This window comes from Trichomycterus rosablanca, chromosome 22 (genome assembly GCF_030014385.1).
Source record: "Trichomycterus rosablanca isolate fTriRos1 chromosome 22, fTriRos1.hap1, whole genome shotgun sequence".
Taxonomy (NCBI): domain Eukaryota; kingdom Metazoa; phylum Chordata; class Actinopteri; order Siluriformes; family Trichomycteridae; genus Trichomycterus; species Trichomycterus rosablanca.
In genome coordinates, this window is record NC_086009.1 from 14,359,573 (window position 1) to 14,383,146 (window position 23,574).

At 43.1% G+C, this 23,574-nt stretch overlaps 1 protein-coding gene across 2 annotated transcripts; it reads left to right on the forward strand.

Moving 5' to 3' along the window:
• The first annotated feature begins 15,278 nt into the window (after positions 1-15,278).
• On the forward strand, positions 15,279-22,027 carry aimp2 (aminoacyl tRNA synthetase complex interacting multifunctional protein 2). 2 transcript variants are annotated; one of them, XM_063018883.1, is made up of 5 exons: positions 15,279-15,340; positions 15,449-15,676; positions 17,495-17,701; positions 19,303-19,537; positions 21,332-22,027. In XM_063018883.1, the coding sequence occupies exons 2-5, from the start codon at positions 15,551-15,553 to the stop codon at positions 21,718-21,720; spliced, it is 957 nt and encodes a 318-aa protein (XP_062874953.1). In that variant the 5' UTR covers positions 15,279-15,340; positions 15,449-15,550; the 3' UTR covers positions 21,721-22,027. The 2 variants fall into 2 exon arrangements, with proteins under 2 accessions (XP_062874953.1, XP_062874952.1); XM_063018882.1 differs by having other exon boundaries at positions 15,303-15,676.
• Positions 22,028-23,574: the final 1,547 nt, after the last annotated feature.

Sequence of the window (23,574 nt, forward strand, 5' to 3'; positions counted from 1 at the left end):
ATTATAACAAAGTGGAAGTGATTGGGAACGACAGCAACTCAGCCACAAAGTGGTAGTCACGTAAAATGACAGAGCGGGGTCAGCGAATGCTGAGGAGCATAGTGCGCAGAGGTCGCCAACTTTCTGCAGAGTCAATCGCTACAGACCTCCAAACTTCATGTGGCCTTCAGATTAGCTCAAGAACAGTGCGTAGAGAGCTTCATGGAATGGGTTTCCATGGGCGAGGAGCTGCATCCGAGCGTTACATCACCAGGCGCAATGCAAAGCGTCGGATGCAGTGGTGTAAAGCATGCCGCCACTAGACTCTAGAGCAGTGACGTTTTCTCTGGAGTGACGAATCACGCTTCTCCGTCTTGCAATCCGATGGATGAGTCTGGGTTTGGCGGTTGCCAGGAGAACGGTACTTGTCTGACTGCATTGTGCCAGGTGTAAAGTTTAGTGGAGGGGGGATTATGGTGTGGGGTTGTTGTTCAGGAGTTGGGCTTGGCCCCTTAGTTCCAGTGAAAGGAACTCTTAATGCTTCAGCATACCAAGAGATTTTGGACAATTTTATGCTCCCAACTTTGTGGGAACAGTTTGGGGATGGCCCCTTCCTGTTCCAACATGACTGCGCACCAGTGCACAAAGCAAGCTCCATAAAGACATGGATGAGCAAGTTTGGTGTGGAAGAACTTGACTGGCCTGCACAGAGTCCTGACCTCAACCCGATAGAACACCACCATACCATTCCCTCATAAATACAACATACTAAAAGCATGTTACACTGTCTTTGTAGTGTCTAAATTCTATATATTCACCGAGCACTTTATTAGGAAAACCCATCTGGTACGTCCATTCATTATTCATTCATTCATTTATTTATAAGCTACACCTACCATACAGATGAGCTTTGTGGGTATACAATTACTGTTTGTACCTCATATGTTGCTCTGTACCCTATGTATTTTTTTTAAATACTGTTGAAGTTAACAACACAGCTGTACCTGCTACACTCATACCAGAACAACACACACTACCATCTCATTATTATGTGAGTGTCATTGCAGTGCTTAGAATGGTGACCATCCAAACATCATCTAGCCAATTAATAAATGAATAAAACAACAGATGGGCTACAGTCAGCAATTGTATACCCACAAAATGAATCTGTAGGTGTAGCTTGTTAAATAACCAATTAATGTACATACCAAATGGGTTTTCCTAATAAAGTACATGGTGAGTGTTAAATATTCATTTCACAAAGTATTTGCTCACCTGCCTTCACACGCATATGAACTTGAGTTCATCCTGAAAAACTTACCATATAGAAGCACTTTGTAGTTCTACAATTACTGACTGTTTCTCTACATACTTTTTAACCTGCTTTCACCCTGTTATTCAATGGTCAGGACCCCCCACAGAACCACCACAGCACAGGTATTCTTTAGGTGGTGGATCATTCTCAGCACTGCAGTGACACTGACATGGTGGTGGTGTGTTAGTGTGTGTTGTGCTCACTGATGGTCTGACTCTACTCTACTCTAATCTGACCACATTTTTCAGTAACGAGTAATCTAACGAGTTACTATTTCCAATCTAGTAATCAGATTAAAGTTACTTATCCAAGTTACTGTGCGTTACTATTTTTGTCATTTTCCTTAGTGAAAAGATATTTTTGCTTTCTTCTTGGCAGGGGCGGAGCCAGGGGGTGGCCAGTGGTTGCCATGGCCACCATAAAGTAATCTTCGGCCACCCCTCTGGCCCCCCCACCACTGCTTTGCCGGCAATTTTTTTGCGGAAGCATTTCTGCATGCAGGAGCAGCGCACCTCAGATGAGTAGTTCTTCACCAAAACAGTGCAGTAACACACTCAACATAAATGTCAACCACCAACACAATTACAGAAGTAGTACTACTGTATTTAGTAGTATTCGTGGCGCGCTACGAGTAAAAGCGCCAGCTGGCTCTGCGCATTCCAGTGTTGCCAGGTTGGGCGATTATCCGCCAAATTGGGCGGATTTTGTTGGAAAACAATTTAATAGCAGGTAAATAACACTTCTATTTAAAAGAAAATCTTCCGTTTTAAGAAGCTCCAGCATTGTAGAAGGCTATTAAAAGTAAAGTCAATTTTCAATGCTGATTTAGCATAATAGTGTTGGTCAGTCGGTATCATATTCTTGAAAGAAAATTAAAATTTGTTTTCCATGCATTCACACTAGCATGTTCTGGGATTCAATTGAGTCTCATCAGTACACACAAGTTGGCAGCCAAATGATAAAGTATTGCAAAGGAATATCTTTGAAATATTCCGCATTATATAACTAATAAAGTAACTTGTAATCTAACTTAGTTACTTTTAAAATCAAGTAATCCATAAAGTAACTAAGTTACTTTTTAAAGGAGTAATCAGTAATCAGTAATCAGATTACTTTTTCAACGTAACTATGCCATCACTGGTTGTGCTGGTATGAGTGGATCAGACACAGCAGCGCTGCTGGAGTTTTTAAATACCGTGTCCACTCACTGTCAACTCCATTAGACACTCCTACCTAGTTGGTCCACCTTGTAGATGTAAAGTCAGAGACGATCGCTCATCTATTGCTGCTGTTTGAGATCACCAAGGGGGTCCAGGGTGTTACTGTGTGCTTTGTTCCCCAAAGCACACAGTGCTTTGTCCCCCCCGCGACCATAATTGGATAAGCGGTTAAGAAAGTGAGCGAATATGACTAATCTAACTTTTTAACAGCTTCCATATTTGTAAGCATGGGCCGATGGTTCTAACACTGTCTGACTTTTTAAAAGCCAAAATGTCCTAACTGATCTTCTGATGTATTGAAAAAGTGTTTCCATAAAAAGGTGCTGATGTCAATGGAAAATAATGAATCCATACGTAAACGCTGAAGCGATAACTTATCAGTACATATGTAACTATCTCCCATTCCATCTTATTAACATTGTTACAAAGTCCCTTCAGAAGAAAAACAGTCACTGCTACCTAGAAAACACTGTAATAGCTCAGAAGTCGTTTGACCTTCGGTTTTCTGTGCCAGGCTGGCGATGTGTAAGGTCAGGGAAGCCAATGATGTAACAGGAGTCTGAGGAGACAACGGAGCCGTGACCCTGACGGATCAAAAGCCATGACTTGTGAACAGGAAAGAAACAAGAGCTGACTCCTCGAACGGTGGAGCGGGGATCATGTGACAAGGACAGGCATGCAGGACAACCGTGACTGTGTGATATTATTTCTAGTGTGAGGAAACTCTGCCTCATGTGGCAGAGATATCAGCAAGATGGGGAAATGGATACAGGGGGGATACAATGAGAACGGTAATGAAGAAAGGCATGGGAAATCTCTAAATAGCTTAGACGGCGTTATGCCTCAAATTGCCGGGGATGTGTTTGCTTTACAGTATGAATTGGATGTTAATAAAACAGGAACCTTGTTTTTTATGGTTAATTTCCCAGAAAAGCATGGTATGCTCAGGGGGTGACAGCCTGCCCCAAGTAAAAGAGTTCAAATACACCGACTGACAAGTGAAGTGAATAACACTGATTATCTCTTCATCACGACACCTGTTAGTGGGTGGGATATACAGTATTAGGCTAAAGTGATCCAAGGAAGGAACAGTGGTAAACCGGCGACAGGGTCATGGGCGACCAAGGCTCACTGATGCACGTGGGGAGCGAAGGCTGCAGTGAAAATGACAATGACATGGTGGTGGTGTGTTAATGTGTGTTGTGCTGGTATGAGTGGATAAGACACAGCAGCGCTGGTGGAGTTTTTAAACACCTCACTGTCACTGCTGGACTGAGAATCATCCACCAACCAAAAACATCCAGCCAACAGCACCCCATGGACAGCATCCTGTAACCACTGATGAAGGTCTAGAAGATGACTGACTCAAACAGCAGCAATAGATGAGCGACCGTCTCTGACTTTATATCTACAAGGTGGACCAACTAGGTAGGAGTGTCTAAGAGAGTGGACAGTGAGTGGACATGGTATTTAAAAACTCCGGCAGCACAACACACACTAACATACCACCACCATGTCAGTGTCACTGCAGTGCTGAGAATGATCCACCACCTAAATAATACCTGCTCTGTAGTGGTCCTGTGGTGGTCCTGACCATTGAAGAACAGAGTACAAGGAGGTTAAAAAAGTATGTAGAGAAACAGATGGACTACAGTCAGTAATTGTAGAACTACAAAGTGCTTCTATATGGTAAGTGGAGCTGATAAAAAATATTTTTTTTCCAATTTTACCACATTAATAATTTCTGTATACCGTAGAGCATGGGAAGGATGTATGGCTGATTTCCATTTAAGAATTATTAGTCAGTAATCTTTAAGAAAAAAAAGCATATAGATTGATAATCTCTCTCTATAGCCATTGGTTATTCATCAGATAATCATAACACAAAGGTTATGGAGGACGTAGAGTACAGTTACCTTTTACATTCTCACCTACTGTACCTAATAAATATTTATGACACCTATAATTCCTACTGTACTCATGTGACTCGGAAAATTTAACGTCGGCGCCTCAACTTTGATATGATTGTAAATATTATCAGCTAGATAGTGTCAGCAATACTAGACTAATAAATTATCAAGCCTTCAAACATAAAATCTGTTATTTATTTTTATTACATCTGAAAAACTACATCGATTTAGCTGTTTAGTTTTGCTATCTTTACTTTATAATCTTTACTTTTTATTTGATCTATATTAGAAATGTAATCATATATGGACCTACTTTTTAAAACAGTAAAGTTTTAAGTGGCATCTGTGCATGTAACTCTGTATTGTAGTGCTTGACAAACGTTTGCCAAAGTAATCCCTCACCCATGTGGTTATATCAGCTATTGTTGAGTGGCGGTTCTTGATGCAGTGCTGTCTGAGGGATGGAAGATCACAGGTGTTCAGCTTAAGCTTGCACCCTTGGCCTTTACATACTGAAATTCCTCCAGATTCCTTGAATCGTTTAATGATATTATGCACTGTAGAGGGAGAAATATGCAAATCCCTTCCAATCTTTCTTTAAAGTAAATTGTTTTTAAACATTTCAATCATTTTCTCACACATCTGTTGACAAACTGGAGATCCTCTGATCATCTTTGCTCATCAAGGACTCAGCCTTTCCTGAATGCTGCTTTTGTACCAAACCATGATTACAATCACCTGTTTGGAATCACATCATTATTTAGTTTTTTCACCTCATTACTAGCCCTAAATTGCCCTGTCCCAATGTTTTTTGGAATGTGTTGCAGGCCTGAAATGCAGGAATGGATGTTTATTAATAAATGAAATGAAGTTGAGCAAAGAAAACATGAAATATATTGGGTTAAAACTGTCTGCAATCAAATAGTAGTCAAAGTAATTGTAAGGAACACTGCACTGATCAGTGGTGGTGCTGTGGGGTTTCTTTGCATTGATGGACATGTATAAATAGCACAGCAACAGATGGGCTGCAGTCAGTCACTGTATACCTACAAATGGTATATGGTGTATACATAAGAAAGGTGTACCTAATCATTTGACAATTTTCAGCAGTTAACAATCAAATGTCACTCAAATGTCAAAACTAGGATTGCAGGAACAGTCTGATTTTACTGGTCCGTACTTCTCACTGGGTTCCCAGTCTCCAGCGGCTGTGATTTGTTATAGCTTAATGAACGAGTATCAGAATGTAACCTTACACAGAAATTAAACAATAGCAGCTAGCCAACCGTCCTCTGCATAATCCATGAGGACCTGCCACACACATCTCCGCACGCCATTGTTCCTACGTCGCGTGTTAAAATTTGATGACTTCTATCCCTTTGCAGTAGATTATGTGGCAATGAAGTGAATCAGATCTCAACAGTTAACGCGGCGGCCTTCCGGGAACGGCGGCCTCTGTGCGTTCTTGAGACGAAGCCTACGCTTTACACCCTGAATATTGGCCAGAGTCCACGTGGATCAGTGCCTGATGGGGTGTCCATTAAAATTTTAGGCAGACTTAATAAGAAAGGTGAGCCTGACCCTCCCACCTTGGTATGAGTTTTTGGTGACAATTAAGCAACAGGCATCAATTATTGACCGGCAGACAGGTAAAAGACACTGCGTGCACTAACATCTACAGCTCACAGCTTAAAAGTCATCATTATTGTTATTGTTTATCATTTATTTTATTTTATTTTACCTTTTGTCCCAACTTTTTGGACTTTTGGTAAATGTAGTAAATGCTTTACTGTAACAACATTTTTTGGAATGTGTTGCAGGCCTGAAATGCAGGAATGGACGTTTATTAATAATGAAACATTAAATATCTCCGGTTCATCCTGTCTGCAATAAACCGTAAAAGTAAACGTAAGAAACTGTGTGTTTTATTATTTGCATTTTTCATGCTGTGTATGAAAGGTGCTATACTAGGGTGACCATATTTAGTTTTTTTAAAAAGAGGACGCCTGGTTCGGGGAAGGAAGGGGGCGGGGGGTTATTTCATGTCATTGGTGACACCATGGCAGTGTGTATAGGGTAGAGGTTTAAATAGTTGACAAATGAGTCAGTAACCATCCAGCTGTGTTACTGAACTTTAATAAATGTACAGCTGCTCTTTAAAAAGGACCTTTATGGTCAGATAATCTTATTCCTTCACATTCAGCGTTAAGCCCTAAACAATAATAACAACAAATTAAAAAACAGTTGTGACCTATAAATAAAAATCCCTTTATTTTTTAGTTTCTTTGATGTATTGTACAATCATATCAGCTGACTTATTAGGAGTGTTTTTAACTTTAATTTGATCCACTTTAATTACTTGCTCCCATCAGTTAAAAATCAGCAGTAAGGTGTGTCTTCTAGTGCTTGCTGAGCAATTTCCACAGAATGCAGTGCCATCACGGTGTTGACAAGAGCCTCTGTGTTAGTACGTGCACGTGAAAATCAGACTTATTTTAATAAAACAGATGCACTCCTAAAAAGACCTAAAAACAAACCAATGCAAAAACATACACACAGAATAGCAAGTGCAGACTAGAAAAGCCGAATCCCGGACATTTTTGGTGATTTAAAAATCCCGGTCGGACGCATTTTTTAGGTCTCAAAAAGAGGACGTCCGGGAAAAAGAGGACGTATGGTCACCCTATGCTATACAAATAGACTTGCCTCGCCTTGCTAATAGTTTCCCTGTAATTACTTAATAATTCACTATATCTACAGAACAAACATTTCAAATAAACATGACCTTTTCACACTGCTTTCCACTTAGACTATGTGTTTTGTTAAGCTCATCCAAGCAGCTTACACTGTGCAAGTTTATGTAAATGTCGCTGCCCTGCTCGAAGCCACTCACGTGACCTGTTTGCTTCCTGTCGTGTCCCAGCAGAGGTCTCTGGCACGCCTGTAAGACCTCACCAGCCTGTCGAAGCATCAAATTCAGTTCATAAATTGTGGCATTCTGAGTATCTAATGCTAAACAAAGCTGATTGATAAATATTCACACTGAAATAAAAAGCTGATTAATACAATTTCTCAGAACCCCGAGCTGTAACACAAGTTTAAAAGTGAAACAGTGAGGAAAATCCAGCTAAACACAGATCCATGTGGACTCTTTCAGAGTGAATCAGACGGTTATTCCACACAAATGCAGATTCCTCTCATATTCGCACTTTGATGATGTTTTACCGCACCACTCAAGCCGAGCGCTGAACAAAAAGTGACTGTTTATTGTTAATTTGAAATTAAACAAATAATTTTTTTAGAAACAAACTGAACACGTTGAGTCTAAGGGAAATGATGCGTTTAAGGGTACAGATTTCTCGGCGAAGGGCGTTGAGTTTCAAAGAGTTTTAAGTTTAGGGGACGTTGAGTTAAAAGGTGCCACTGTACCAAAATTATCAAAACAAAGCTGATTGATAAATATTCACACCCCAGATTAAGCATTTTTCAGATTGGTTTGTTTAACGACTCTTGGGGCAGCTTTGCCCAAAATAAGCAGTTCTGCTCTGGCTTGTACAAATAACAGCCTATTCTAAACCTCTTGGTGTTTCTGGTTAAAAACATAGACCCATTTAAAAACCAAAAATTTATTATGAGCTACCACTGCCCATTTGAGGTTCACCTTTTTAGAACTCGAAAATATACCAAAATTATACATAGATGGAGTGGCACCTGTGGGATCAGCAGTGAGAGATGCAAAACAGACCACAGGTGTGGTAATAGGTCAGGCAGCAAATGCTTATGTCACACACACACACACACACAAACACAAGGTCACAGTACAACAACAAGCCTTATTTCTGGAAACCAACTAAACCAACAAAAGTACTAATACTAACCAATTAAAATACTAAAGTACTAACTCATTTTAATCTTGTACTTGTATTGTGCAGTTAGTCAACGCCACACACCTATGTTATTTATAACATACTTATATAATGAAATATTTATGTTACACCAACCAGGCATAACATTATGACCACTGACAGGTGAAATGAATAACACTGATTATCTCTTCATCACGGCACCTGTTAGTGGGTGGGATATATTGGGCAGCAAGTGAACATTGTATCCTCAAAGTTGATGTGTTAGTTAGAAGCAGGAAAAATGGACAAGCGTAAGGATTTGAGCGAGTTTGACAAGGGCCAAATTGTGATGGCTAGACGACTGGGTCAGAGTGTCTCCAAAACTGCAGCTCTTGTGGGGTGTTCTCTGTCTGCAGTGGTCAGTATCTATCAAAAGTGGCCCAAGGAAGGAACAGTGGTCAACCGGCGACAGGGTCGAGCATCTGTGGGGTGTGCTGGACAAACAAGTCCAATCCATGGAGGCCCCACCTCACAACTTACAGAAGTTAAAGGATCTGCTAATAACATCTTGGTGTAAGATACCACAGCACAACTTCAGGGGTCTAGTGGAGTCCATGCCTCGACGGGTCAGGGCTGTTTTGGCAGCAAAAGGGGGACCAACTCAATATTAGGAAGGTGGTCATAGTGGTATACCTGATCGATGTATATAGCTATAAATAACAACTACAGATGATAGCGTGCTAATCCATCCATCCATCCATCCATCCATCCATCCATCCATCCATCCATCCATCTATCTATCTATCTACCCAACTATCTATCAATCTATCTATCTATCTATCTATCTATCTATCTATCTATCTATCTATCTATCTATCTATCTATCTATCTGTCTGTCTGTCTGTCTGTCCGTCCATCCACCCATCCACCCATCATCTATCTGTCTACCTACCTACCTACCTACCTACCTACCTACCTACCTACCTACCTACCTACCTACCTACCTACCTACCTACCTAACTATCTATGTTTACAATTGTGTTGCATTACCTTTCCTGTTTGTTTGGGAAACTGTTGCGCCATACATTTTCAATACCAGACAGATTTGCACTGCAGGCAGGCCAGCCAAGCAAACACACTCTGTGTCCACAAAGGCAAAAAGTGTAGAATGAGACCTGTCATTGTCTTACATTGGCTGAAATATAACCACAGATATCCCAGGAAAGCAAATCCTTCCATGACAGCGCTTGTATCTCTAACTCTAACATTCAAATATAAACCTCCATATCACTCATGCTGTGGGCATTGATGCACACCCATACCATGACTGATGTTGGCGTTTGCATATTTTACTGATAACATTATGGATGGCCCTTTTTGACTTTAATATGAATAACTCAATGTCTGTTTTTCCATTAAAATATTGAAGCATGGTCTCATCTACCATAGCTCATGTTTCTACTGTCTAATGGTCTATTAAAATGAGCTCAAGTCTAGAGAAGTCAGTGGCATTTTGGCGAATCATTAATTGATGTCATTTGCATAACTAATCACTCAGGTTTTACAAATCTAAAAGTATAAAAGTAAGGTGATTTTAATGTTTTACCTTGTAGATGTTCAACAGTGGTTCTAGGGAACTGGGTTCCTGTAACAGGTTCAGTCTCTCTTGGCGTTGTGGATCTCATGGTGACACTACACAAGAACATCAAAGATTTTGTTACCATTTGAGGTCCACATCATTATCAGTATGTCCACGCATTTTTGTCCTGCTTCTTCAGCCCACACCTCAAGCTCACAATTCTACTCTGACCTTTCACCTTGTTACTCTCTGTGAGTAGCTTAATATGGTAATATGGTACCTACCTTGCCTTCCACCTTCCAAAAACATGCCCCAATTAATTGGCACTAAATATAATTAAAATACATGATACGGCCACTTCAACAGACAACCAAAATAGATAACACACAGTGTGTGAGGTGAGCTCACATTTCACAATCAACCTAAAATTTCCCAAGACTTTCACATTATAAATGTTTAATTAGGTGGTCACTTAAAAGCAGAGGTGTCGGACTCCAGGTCTGAAGGGCTACAGTACAGTTCAGCTTTTTACCCCATTCAGTATGCCTATACTGTATTGGCCTGTTCACCAATTTAAAAAAGCTAAATACACTGATCAGCCATAACATTAAAACCACCTCCTTGTTTCTACGTGCACTGTCCATTTCATCAGCTCCACTTATCATATAGGAGAACTCTACAATTAGTTCTACAGTTACTGACTGTAGTCCATCTGTTTCTCTACATGCTTTTATTAGCCTGCTTTCACCCTGTTCTTCAATGGTCAGGACCCCCACAGAACCACTACAGAGCAGGTATTATTTGGGTGGTGGATCATTCTCAGCACTGCAGTGACACTGACATGGTGGTGGTGTGTTAGTGTGTGTTGTGCTGATACGAGTGGATAAGACACAGAAATGCTGATGGAGTTTTTAAACACCTCACTGTCACTGCTGGACTGGGAATAGTCCACCAACCAAAAATATTCACCCAACAGCGCCCCGTGGGCAGCGTCCTGAGACCTCAAACAGCTCAAACAGCAGCAATAGATGAGCGATCGTCTCTGACTTTATATCTACAAGGTGGACCAACTAGGTAAGAGTGTCTAATAGAGTGGACAGTGAGTTGACACGGTATTTAAAAACTCCAGCAACACTGCTGTGTCTGATCCAGCACAGCTCGTTCCAGCACAACACACACTAACACACCACCACCATGTCATTATCACTGCAGTGCTGAGAAGATCAACCACCTAAATAATAACTGCTCTGTAGTGGTTCTGTGGGGGTCCTGACCATTGAAGAACAGGGTGAAAGCAGGCTAATAAAAGTATATAGAGAAACAGATTGTAGAACTACAAAGTGCTCCTACATGATAAGTGGAGCTGATAAAATGGACAGTGAGTGTAGAAACAAGGAGGTGGTTTTAATGTTATGGCTGATGGCCTAGTTGTTTTACTGGTCACTGTTTTTTGCAAGTGTCACTATTACAAATATACATTATATACTAATGTATGCAAACCTATTTGTCTACATTGCTATGTCCACATTTCAACTGGGTTAAAGAACTATGTTTCAGTCAAACTGCCCATTTAAAGAAAATGAGTAGCATAATTAGTGCAACAATAATAAAGCTTTATCTACATTGATGCTAATGCAGTGCTCGATTAGCATCAAAACAAACATTATGCTTGGCTTCCCTCTAGTGGACAACAACCTAAAGAAAGCTTATTTGTTGTGAAAATGATGACTTTTAGTTGTGTTTTTATTTCTTTGGCTGAGTATCCTACCATTTTACTGTAAAAAAATACAACCCCAATGCCAAAAAAGAAAAAAACAACAGTTGGGACAGTATGTATATGCTTATACAATAAGCAGTGACTTGTATTTAGCAGGTATGACTGGACACAGCACAAAGATAACTAGAGAGTGCATTTCCGGAGAAAATGCGAGTGTGATTGCCGTGTGCCAGTCGGGCAGGCGTGCGTATCCCAATGTTTTATCCAACTCGGGGTGTCATCAGTGGGCTTTACGATTTAGAGTTGGAACGGAGTCAATATCTTGAACTCTCAAAAAATAAATGGAAGTGAATAAGGCCGAAAAACGGGCGTGGCAGGTGGGTGTGGGTTCGAATCCCCATGCTGTACCCAAGTCGGGGTGTCATCAGTGGGCTTTATGATTTAGAGTTGGAACGGCGTCGATATCTCGAACTTTCAAAAAATGAATGGAAGTGAATGGAGCCGAAAAACGGGCGTGGCAGGTGGGTGTGGGTTCGAATCCCTATGCTGTATCTGAGTCGGGGTTACATCAGTTGGCTTTACAATTTAGAGTTGGAACGGCGTTGATATCTCGAACTTTCAAAAAATGAATGGAAGTGAATGGGGACAAAAAACGTGCGTGGCAGGTGGGTGTGGGTTCGAATCCCCATGCTGTACCCAAGTCGGGGTTACATCAGGGGGCTTTACAATTTAGAGTTGGAACGGCGTTGATATCTCAAATTTCCAAAAAATGAATGGAAGTGAATAGGACCAAAAACCGGGCGTGGCAGGTGGGCGTGGGTTCGAATCCCCATGCTGTATCTGAGTCGGGGTTACATCAGTGGGCTTTACGATTTAGAGTTGGAACGGTGTCGATATCTCAAATTTTCAAAAAATGAATGGAAGTGAATGGAGCCGAAAAATGGGCGTGGCAGGTGGGCGTGGGTTCGAATCCCCATGCTGTACCTGAGTCGGGGTTACATCAGTGGGCTTTACGATTTAGAGTTGGAACGGCGTCGATATCTCGAACTTTCAAAAAATGAATGGAAGTGAAAGGGACCAAAAACCGGGCGTGGCAGGTGGGCGTGAGTTCGAATCCCCATGCTGTATCTGAGTCGGCGTTACATCAGTGGGCTTTACGATTTAGAGTTGGAACGGCGTCGATATCTCGAACTTTCAAAAAATGAATGGAAGTGAATGGGACCAAAAACCGGGCGTGGCAGGTGGGCGTGGGTTCGAATCCCCATGATGTTCCCATGTTGGGGTTACATCAGTGGGCTTTACGATATAGTGTTGGAACGGTGTTGATATCTAAAACTTTCAAAAAATGAATGGAAGTGAATGGAGCTGAAAAACCGGGCGTGGCAGGTGGGTGTGGGTTCGAATCCCCATGCTGTACCCAAATCGGGGTGTCATCAGGGGGCTTTACGATTTAGAGTTGGAACGACGTTGATATCTCGAACTTTCAAAAAATGAATGGAAGTGAATGGAGCCGAAAAATGGGCGTGGCAGGTGGGCGTGGGTTTGAATCCCCATGCTGTACCCAAGTCGGGGTGTCATCAGGGGGCTTTACGATTTAGAGTTGGAACGGTGTTGATATCTCGAACTTTCAAAAAATGAATAGAAGTGAATGGAGCCGAAAACCGGGCGTGGCAGTTGGGCGTGGGTTCGAATCCCCATGCTGTACCTGAGTCGGGGTTACATCAGTGGGCTTTACGATTTAGAGTTGGAACGGCGTCGATATCTCAAACTTTCAAAAAATGAATGGAAGTGAATGGGACTCTTATAGGTTAAATAAACGTTATAGAAATAACCATTCAACAACCATTCAAAGAAAATGAATGGAAGTCAATGGGACCAAAAATCGGTACAAAAGCGGGCGTGGCGGGTGAACGGACGGGTGGATCAAAAAACTTTTTTTCAATAAGTGACGCCAATAACGGGCCGGATGATCTAGAGTTGGAACGGCGTCGATATCTCAAAATTTTTTTGAAAATGAATGGAAGTCTATGGGAAAAAAAACGCTACAAAAGCGGGCGTGGCGGGCGAACGGGCGGGTGGATCCGAAAGCTGTATACAAGCCCGCGTCGCACCAACAGGCCGGACGATTTGGCGTTGGAACGGCGTCGATATCTCGAAAACTGCGGGGCGAGATAGCCGGCGACGAAAGTGGTGGAATAATAAAAAGAAAAAAAATAATAATAATATGACTAACGGATAACAATAGTGTGCTTGCATTCTGCAATCACACTAATTAAATCTTTACTTTTAACTTGCTATTTATTGCTTTCTAAAAAAGTTGGGACGGGGAATAGTAAGTTTGTGGAATTATCAAAAAGCTGCTTTATAAATTTCTAGAGGTGATACCATCATGTATTAGGGACAGTGGTAGCCTAGCGGGCAGAGCTTTGGGCTATCAACTATCAAGAGTGGTGGTTCAAATCCAGACTCTGCTATGCAGCCACTGTTGGGTCCTTGAGCAAAGCCCTTAACCCTGTCTGCTCCAGGGGCGCCGTACGATGGCTGACCCTGCGCTCTGACCCCTAGCTTCCAAACAAGATGGGATATGCGAAGAAAGAATTTCATTGTACTGTACACCTGTATATGTTTATATGACAAATAAAGTATATCTTCTATCTCCTTCTTCTTCTATCATGATTGGTAACATGCAAATTAATACAAATACAAACCCCATATCTCGTTGGGATAAGTTGGGACATTTTGTAAAATGGCAATAAAAAAAGAATATGTAATTTGTTTAGTCTCTTGAATCTTTGACTGACAAAAGTAGAGAGAAAATGTCCAGTGTTTTCAATGGTCAACTACATTTTGTTTAGTAAATATAAACAAATGTAGAATTTGACACCTGCAACACACACTACCAAAATTGGAACAGAGGCATATTTAACACTGTGTTTTATCAGCTTTTCTAATAATGGAGAATTTTTAATGTCTCACCACCTGATGATTTTGGATGCAAATGCAGTGGCTGAACAAAATAACAACAAAAGAGTGCAATTCAGTGTCTCCAATTAACCTGACTGCATGTCTTTGGACTGTGGGAGGAAACCGGAGCTCCCGGAGGAAACCCACGCAGACACGGGGAGAACATGCAAACTCCAGACAGAAAGGACCCGGACCGTCCCGCTTGGGGATCAAACCCAGGACCTTCTTGTTGTGAGGCAACAGTGCTACCCACCGGGCCGCCCTTTGGAGCATACATTATTATTGTATTATTTATGAATAAAAAATTTATAATATATTCTATTCTATTATAGTTTCAATAGTAACTTTAATTAGTTTAAACGAATGATTTTGCAAGTCAAATCAAAATGTATTTGTTATCTTGCATTAAAAAATAAATGAATAATGATTCTTCAGTATCTCCACAGAAGGTACAGGAGCTCAGGAGCTAACATGAACCGATTCTGAAATAATTTAATTAAATGGATATATATATATAAAATGATTTTAAAGATGAAAATATACAATATATCAATATTTTACGTGAAAAGCATTGAAAATGTATTTATTCATTTTAACTGTTGACATTGAAATTGAAGGCTTTTCCTTCTGTGGTCTCACTGCTGTCTAACTGCAAGTCTAAACTCAAACTGCAGCAACCTCTCCGAGGTCCTAGCGCCCGCCTAGTTACATCTCTGTCTGTGGGAACTTTTTGATGATTACAGTAAATTAATGCTAAGCTAATAATTATTAAATATTATTAAAACACAAGATGAGAAGTCTAGCATGTCAGGTAAGGTGGCGTTTATTGAAATACATGCAGGAATTGAGATTTAAACCCGTGTTAAATACGTGGGCTTTTACTTTCGAGGGAAATGACGCGACATTGACGTACTTTTAGCGTCTGAAGCTAAGCTAGAAGGGAAGTGGAGAAGCCGTCCAGACTGCTTAAACTCTTCGAGTTGGATTATTATACCAGTTAGAAGTGGGAGAATCAGTCAGCATGTTTATGTACCAGTTAAATCCAGTCAGTGAGAGTGGAACACACATTGATTTACCGACGTGCATGTACACGTTACCCAACGTGCACGCGCAGCACGGGAGCAGCTCCAGCCAGCACGCGCTCCAGGTAACTATCTAAACCTCATTCGTTCTGCATTTTATTTACATATAATCCAGTAATTTGTTGAGATCCGTGTACATAAATACATGCAAAAGCGTGAATGATCAAGTCCGAGCAGTGATTAGTGTGTTAGCTCGTATACAGATCCGGCTGATGCAACTGGAAGCACAGTGCAGCAATGCATTACTGTAATCTCTGCTCAGCTGTCCACTCTGCAGTATTAATAGCTCAGTCGCGCGCCACCGCCATGCACTGGTCACGTGCCAAGTGCAGTTCATTTAAAATCATATCATGCATACATGCACTCACTATGACGTCACAATGCATTACATGTGAGTTGATATGAATGTTATCCTGGTCAGGGTCGTGGTGGGTCACAGGGCAAACACACACACATTCACACACTTATACCCTGACTGTATGTTTTTGGACCGTGCGAGGAAACCCACGCGGACACGAGGAGAACATGCAAACTCCACCCAAGAATCGAACTTCTTTCTGTAAGGCAACACAGAATCGCTCATTAACCCATGCGCATTAATCGATTATTTTAAGAGCTACATTTACCATACTGATCAACATTGCTGGTATACAATTACTAACTGTAGCCCACTTGTTTCCCTGTGCACTTTGTCACCCCCGTTTATCAGTCAAAAGGACTCCTACAGGACTCACTTTGCCTAGTATGATATATGTATTCATTCACTAATTTATTGGCTGTTTTACTACCGCTTTATCCATGGTCAGGGTCGTGGTGGGTCCTATTCACTGGGCGAATGGCAGTAAACAATCTGGGTAGGTCGCCAGCCCATCACGGCGCAAACACACATACACATACACACACTTATACCTAGACTTCAGTATCTTCAATTAACCTGACCGTATGTTTTTGGACTGTGGGAGGAAACCCACGCAGACACGAGGAGAACATGCAAACTCCACCTAAGAATCGAACCCGGGACCACCTTTCTGTGAGGCAACAGTGCTACCCATCGAGCCATCGCTCATTAATCGCTCATTAACCCATGCGCATTAATCGATTATTTTACCATACTGATCAACATTGCTGGTATACAATTACTAACTGTAGCCCACTTGTTTCCCTGTGCACTTTGTCACCCCTGTTTATCAGTCAAAAGGACTCACTTTGCCTGGTATGATATATGTATTCATTCATTAAATCATTGGCTGTTTTACCACAGCTTCATCCATGGTCAGGGTCACGGTGGGTCCAGGTCGCCAGCCCATCACAGGGCAAACACACATACACACACTTATACCTAGGGGGACTTAGGTACCTGTATCTCAAATTAACCTGACTGTATGTTTTAGGACTGTGGGAGGAAACCCATGTAAACACGGGGAGAACATGCTAACTCCACCTAGGAATCGAACCCAGAACCTTCCTGTAAGACAACAGTGGTAATCACTGTGTTGCCTCGATATGTGCATTCTTTTATTAATTCATTGTCTGTTTTAATACCGCTTTATCCTGGTCAGGGTCGTGGTGGGTCCGATTCACTGGGCGAAACACCCCGGACAGGTCGCCAGCCCATCACAGGGCAAACACACATACACACACTCATAATCATACCTAGGGTGACTTAAGTATCTCAAATGAACCTGACTGTATGTTTTTGGACTGTGGGAGGAAACCCAGGCAGACACGAGGAGAAATGTAGCCCATTTCTTTCCCTGTGCTTTTTGTCACCACTTTTTATCAGTCGAAAGGGTAAACAAGCAGGTATACAGGTGTATACAGGTGTTCATTATAAAGCTGATCTATGATTCATAGGTTTGTATGCCTTTTTTTCACTCTTGCAGAATGGAGATGTGGATCCTGCCATCAAAGCACTGGAGGCCCGCCAGGACGAGATCATGCGCAAGTTGTACGCGCTAAAGGCAGCCGTAGATGGCCTGGCTAAGACGGTCACTACTCCAGACGCTGACCTGGATGTTACGACTCTGTCACAGAGTACAACAGAGTCCTCCTTCACGGGCACAGCTGATCTCGATAGTCTTCTTGGCAAAGTGAGCAAATCGTCTATTCTGAACGATCGAATCCTCTACGTGGGCCGCTCAGGTGGCGCAGCGGTAAAAACACACCCTAGCACACCAGAGCTGGGATCTCGAACACATCGTATCGAATCTCAGCTCTGCCATCCGACTGGGCTGAGCGGCCACATGAACAACGATTGGCCTGTCGTTCATATAGGGGTGCAACTACGACCTCTGCTGGCTGATTGATGGCACCTGCACAGAGGCGGGGAAAGAGTGCTTTTGGGGTGTGTCTCTCCGTACACAGAGCTGATTCGCATATGTATGCACTCGCCTGGTGTGGGTGAAAAAATGCATACGGCTGCTGCCCACGTGTGGGGGCGTGGGTTAGCTTCGTTCCCTTCAAATCGGTGCGGGGGTCGGCATTGGTGGAGAGGAAGCGTGACGCAATGGGGCAATTGGACGCGCTAAAAAGTCGGGAGAAAATGCATAAACAAAATATACCCAAAAAAAGAGACACTGATGACCCAAAACATTGGCACCACCCACCTAACATGCTGTCGAAACAGCTTTGACTCATTGAACCATGGACTCCACAAGACATTTGAAAGAGTGTCTTGCGTGGACATCCATGTGGTTTTGGAGAAAACTCGATTTGTCTGACCAGTCGACCTTCTGCCATTGCTTCTATGTCCGGTTCTGATACCTGTGTGCCAATTGTAGGTGTTTTAGAAGGTGGACAGGTCTTACATGGGCATTTTGACTGGCCTGCGACTCATACAGATGGGTTTGATTGGTTTGTATTGGGTCTTTTGACACGGTCAATTGGAGCCACAGAAGCTCCTCTGTTAGCCTTATGTTCACTGGCATCAATGAGTCTTGGCTGCCCAACAACTTGTCAGCAATTCCTAAATTGTCCCTCCCTCATTGAACCACTCTCAGTGGGTATACTTGAGCACCCCTTGCTGTTTCTGAGATATCTAAGCCCAAACCAGTCCAATCCAGCCCAGGCCATGATGATTTGGCCCTGACTGTGTCATGCCCAGTTGATATAAAATAGGCACTGCATATTTTTGGGGCGGTAGGTCCCCTTCTCGAAGAAACCGGGAACGGGGGTCTCGTGGAGCTACCTTGGCCCGGGCGGGGGGTTGAGACCTCGGTGTGCATGCTACCCGTTAATGATCCTTCCGCAGGTTCACCTACGGAAACCTTGTTACGACTTTTACTTCCTCTAGATAGTCAAGTTTGATCGACTTCTCGGCGCTCCGCCAAGGCCCGCGAGGAGCCCCGGCGGGGCCGATCCGAGGACCTCACTAAACCATCCGATCGGTAGTAGCGACGGGCGGTGTGTATGTTTTGGCTAATTAGTATATGTATGAGTGTTCTGCCAGTTGGGTGGAGTACAGAGGATACATTTCTTATTCTTATTCGTCCATTTGATGTCACCTACATCCAGTTTAGTCCCGTCCAACTTGAACAACCAGAAATGAAGGGAGGTTATGATTTAACCTACGTACCTACAGTATATAACCTCCAGTGCAGCCTCAGATGTAATCCAGAATATCCAATGATGAAATATGTAGAAATGGTTAAAATGTTAAGTTAAAAAAGTTGTGATTGCTTATGCTTTGCAGGACCCAGGTGCACTGAGGGACATAGTGATCAACGCTAACCCCGCCAGTCCTCCACTCTCACTGCTGGTGCTGCATGAGCTGCTGTGCAAGAGTTACAGAGTGCTCTCCGCTGTACACGTGCATTCGTCTGTCTCGAGCGTCCCCCCGGAGCTGCTCTCATGCCTGGGGCAGCACCACAACAAAAACTATAGCCGTGAGCGATTCCAACTGGGTTTCACGCTCATATGGAAAGATGGTAAGAAAAAGAATGGTGTGAAAGCTTGTTTTATAACAGGAATGTGGTCAGGTTTAGTCTTGCCAGCCGTGCAAAGCTTGGAAAGCTAGCGCTTAAGGCTTTGTGGTTTGACGTTTTGGTATTTAATTTGTTTAAACTTTTTCTTTTTTGGGATAGAACTGTTGGCATATACACTGATCAGTCATAACATTAAAACCACCTCCTTGTTTCTCCATTTTATCAGCTCCACTGACCATATAGAAGCACTTTGTAGTTCTACAATTACTGACTGTAGTCCATCTGTTTCTCTGCATGCTTTGTTAGCCCCCGTTCTTCAATGTTAGCTGTTCTTCAATGGTCAGGACTCTCCTAGGACCACTGCAGGACCACTACAGAGCAGGTAATATTTGGGTGATGGCTCATTCTCAGCACTGCAGTGACACTGACATGGTGGTGGTGTGTTAGTGTGTGTTGTGCTGGTATGACTGGATTTTTAAACACCTCACTGTCACTGCTGGAGTCCACCAACCAAAAATATCCAGCCAACAGCGCCCCGTGGGCACCGTCCTGTGACCACTGATGAAGGTCTAGAAGATGACCGACTCAAACAGCAGCAATAGATGAGCGATCGTCTCTGACGTTACATCTACAAGGTGGACCAACTAGGTAGGAGTGTCTAATAGAGTGGACAATGAGTGGACACGGTGTTTAAAAACTCCAGTAGCACTGCTGTGTCTGATCCACTCATACCAGCACAACACACACTAACACACCACCACCATGTCAGTGTCACTGTAGTGCTGAGAATGATCCACCACCCAAATAATACCTGCTCTGTGGTGGTCCTTTACCAGCCTAGCGGTTAAGGTACTGGACTCGTATTCAAAAGGTTGCTGGTTCAAGCCCCACCCCTGCCAGGTTGCCGCAGTTGGGCTCTTGAGCAAGGCCCTTAACCCTCAATTGCTCAGACAGTATACTGTCACAGTACTGTAAGTCGCTTCGGATAAAAGCGTCCACTACACTAAATGCTGAAAATGTAAATGTTGACCTCCAGTCTGAGGAGGACTGAGGAGAGCCGTGACTAACACACGACCCCTCCGACACGTGTGCAGTAGCCGACTGAATCTTTTCACCTGCACGAGGCGAGTTATATCAATCAGCCAGCAGAGGTCGTAATTGCATCAGCTCCGGCACCCTCCCTGCGAACGAGCCAATTATTGTTCGTGTAGGCGCCCAGTCTAGATTCGAGATGTCAGCTCTGGTGTGCTAGTGTGTTTTGCCGCTGCGCCACCTGAGCGCCCTGCAAACTGCCTCTTAGGTAGGCAGTGGAAACTCAGTGGTTAGGGTACTGGACTAGTGATCTAAAGGTCACAAATTCCTTGAGCAATGCTTTTAATCCTCAATTGCTTGATTGCAGTTGTGAGTCGTTCTGGACACAAGCGTCCACCAACATGTTCCAAAAAATCATTTTGGCATTCCATTCCATGATGCCAGTCATACGGGCCAGATAGCAGATACCACATCAGCATTGACCCACCTGCATGCTTGATCACAGGGATAGTATTCTTCTGGTCATAAGCCATGCCTTTCTTGCCCCAGACAAGCCGCTGATCCATATGGCCAAACAGTTCCAGTTTTGATCGGTCAGTCCATAGAACAGTGTCCCAGAACTCTGCAGGTCTATCAAAATGCAAGAATGACCACATGACAACCATTAAATATTAATACATGTTAAATTAGTGATAAATATTAGTGATCTTTGTGATTATGATGAAGATGAAGTGATCTAACCTCTCTCCCCTTTTCTCAATCCAGTGCCGAAAGTGCAGATGAAGTTCAGCACGCAGAGTATGTGCGCCATCGAAGGCGAGGCCAACGTGGCACGCTTCCTCTTCCGGCTGCTGGGCGCCGAACCAAAGGATCCACTCCTGGCCACGCAGGTGGACAGCTGGCTTGACATGGTCTTCTTCCAGCTGGCTGAAGGCGGTAACAAGGAGAGCGCGGCCGTACTGCGCTCTCTGAACGGCGCGCTGGGCCGTTCGACATGGTTGCTGGGTAACGAACTTTCGCTGGCCGATATCGTATGCGCTTGCTGCCTCCTTCAACAAGGCCAGGCCTTGTCTGCCGCGGCCAACGTACAGCGCTGGCTGCAGGCCTGCAGGAACCTCGAGCACTTCCACTGTATCTGCGCTCTGCTGCAATAATGAGGCTCTGGGTCTTCTAATACGGGTTTGGGCTTGGTGTTTGGGTTTAATAACATCAGACAAGATGCTTTATTATGATTGAAAGGTAAAGGAATTACAGAAACCAACAGACAGTCCTGGGTATAGGTGCTGTCTACCCTTCACCTTGTGCCTAACCTGATACTGTAGTGTATGTATGGTGCCATCTTTGGGTTCAAATGTTCTTGGGTTTGAGTAGTTAAAATGTGAAACGACAGACTTGTATGAGATCTTTAAAATGTACTTTGTAGCCTTTTTCAAACCCTAATAAAAATTCAGACTGGGTCAACATTTGTGTATTTGCATTTATGTTTGTCTATTTTTTATATATATATATATTAACTTCTATGCATAACATAATGACCACCTTCCTAACATTGTGTTGGCCCCCCCTTTGGCTGCCAAAACAGCCCTGACCCGTCAAGGCATTGACTCCACTAGACCCCTGAAGGTGTGCTGTGGTATCTGGCACCAAGATGTCAGCAGCAGATCCTTTAACTCCTCTAAGTTGTGAGGTGGGGCCTCCATGGATCAGACCTGTTTGTCCAGCACATCCCACACATGCTCGATTGGATTGAGATCTGGGGAATCTGGAGGCCAAGTCAACACCTCAAACTCGTTGTGCTCCTCAAACCGTCCCTGAACCATTTTTGCTAAAAGAGGCCACAGCCATCAGGGAATACCGTTTCCATGAAAGCGTGTACATGGTCTTCAACGATGCTTAGGTAGGTGGTACGTGTCAAAGTAACATCCACATGGATGGCAGGACCCAAGGTTTCCCAGCAGAACATTGCCCAAAGCGTCACACTGCCTCCACCGGCTTGCCTTCTTCCCATAGTGCATCCTGGTGCCATGTGTTCCCCAGGTAAGCGACAGACGCACCCGGTCATTCACATGATGTATAAGAAAACGTGATTCATCAGACCAGGCCACCTTCTTCCATTGCTGTGTGGTCCAGTTCCGATGCTCACGTGCCCATTGTTGGCGCTTTCGGCGGTGGACAGGGGTCAGCACTATGCAGCCCCATACGCGACAAACTGCGATGCACTGTGTATTCTGACACCTTTCTATCAGAACCAGCATTAACTTCATCAATTTGAGCTTCAGTAGCTCGTCTGTTGGACCAATTTGAGCTACAGTAGCTCGTCACATGGACCAGCCTTCGCTCCCCACGTGGATCAATGAGCCTTGGCTGCCCATGACCCTGTCACCGGTTGACCACAGTTTAACAACCTTTTAATTGAAAAAAACTGGCAGTAGAATGAGTAATACTGTTATTTCAACCAATTTCTGCCTGGCTGGAGCTGCCGGGGTCAAATGTTTTTTTTATTAAGTTAAAACATTTAGGAGTGTCAGCAGTTCAGCCATGAACCACTAAGCAGCTTAAGCACTTACAAAACTAGTGTGATCATGCACAGAGTAAGAATCGACTGCTCTATGTTGCAACACTTACCACAGAGTTTGAACCTGCAACATCAGCACAACGCCCATTTGTCAGAAGTCTTATGGGTTCAGCTAAGACCACAATATGGAATGCCATGTGTTGCCATTGTTAACGCTTACGTCACCATGGGTATTTCTTTTTTAAGCTTCTATTTATTTATATTCCACTTTTTCACCAAATCCAGTCATCTCCAAATGATGATAGGTCTAGGAGAGCCTTGGTTGCCGAACACTTCTTTTCACTTGCCAGGTGTATCTTCATCGTATGTGGATCTTAACTACACCTCATGTTTACTGATAGCAAACGAAAATATGGCAGACTCCCTTGCCCATACAGGGATCCATACATATAATCCTGTAACATATGTTCATACCCAGTAGATGGCATTAGAG

Excerpts from the sequence above, each read along its gene's own strand:
- aimp2 (XM_063018883.1), top strand. The coding sequence starts at position 15,551 with ATGTTTATGTACCAGTTAAATCCAGTCAGTGAGAGTGGAACACACATT. Across the intron at positions 17,702-19,302 it reads TCGATAGTCTTCTTGGCAAA|GACCCAGGTGCACTGAGGGA; the intron begins GTGAGCAAATCG and ends TATGCTTTGCAG. Across the intron at positions 19,538-21,331 it reads CACGCTCATATGGAAAGATG|TGCCGAAAGTGCAGATGAAG; the intron begins GTAAGAAAAAGA and ends TTCTCAATCCAG.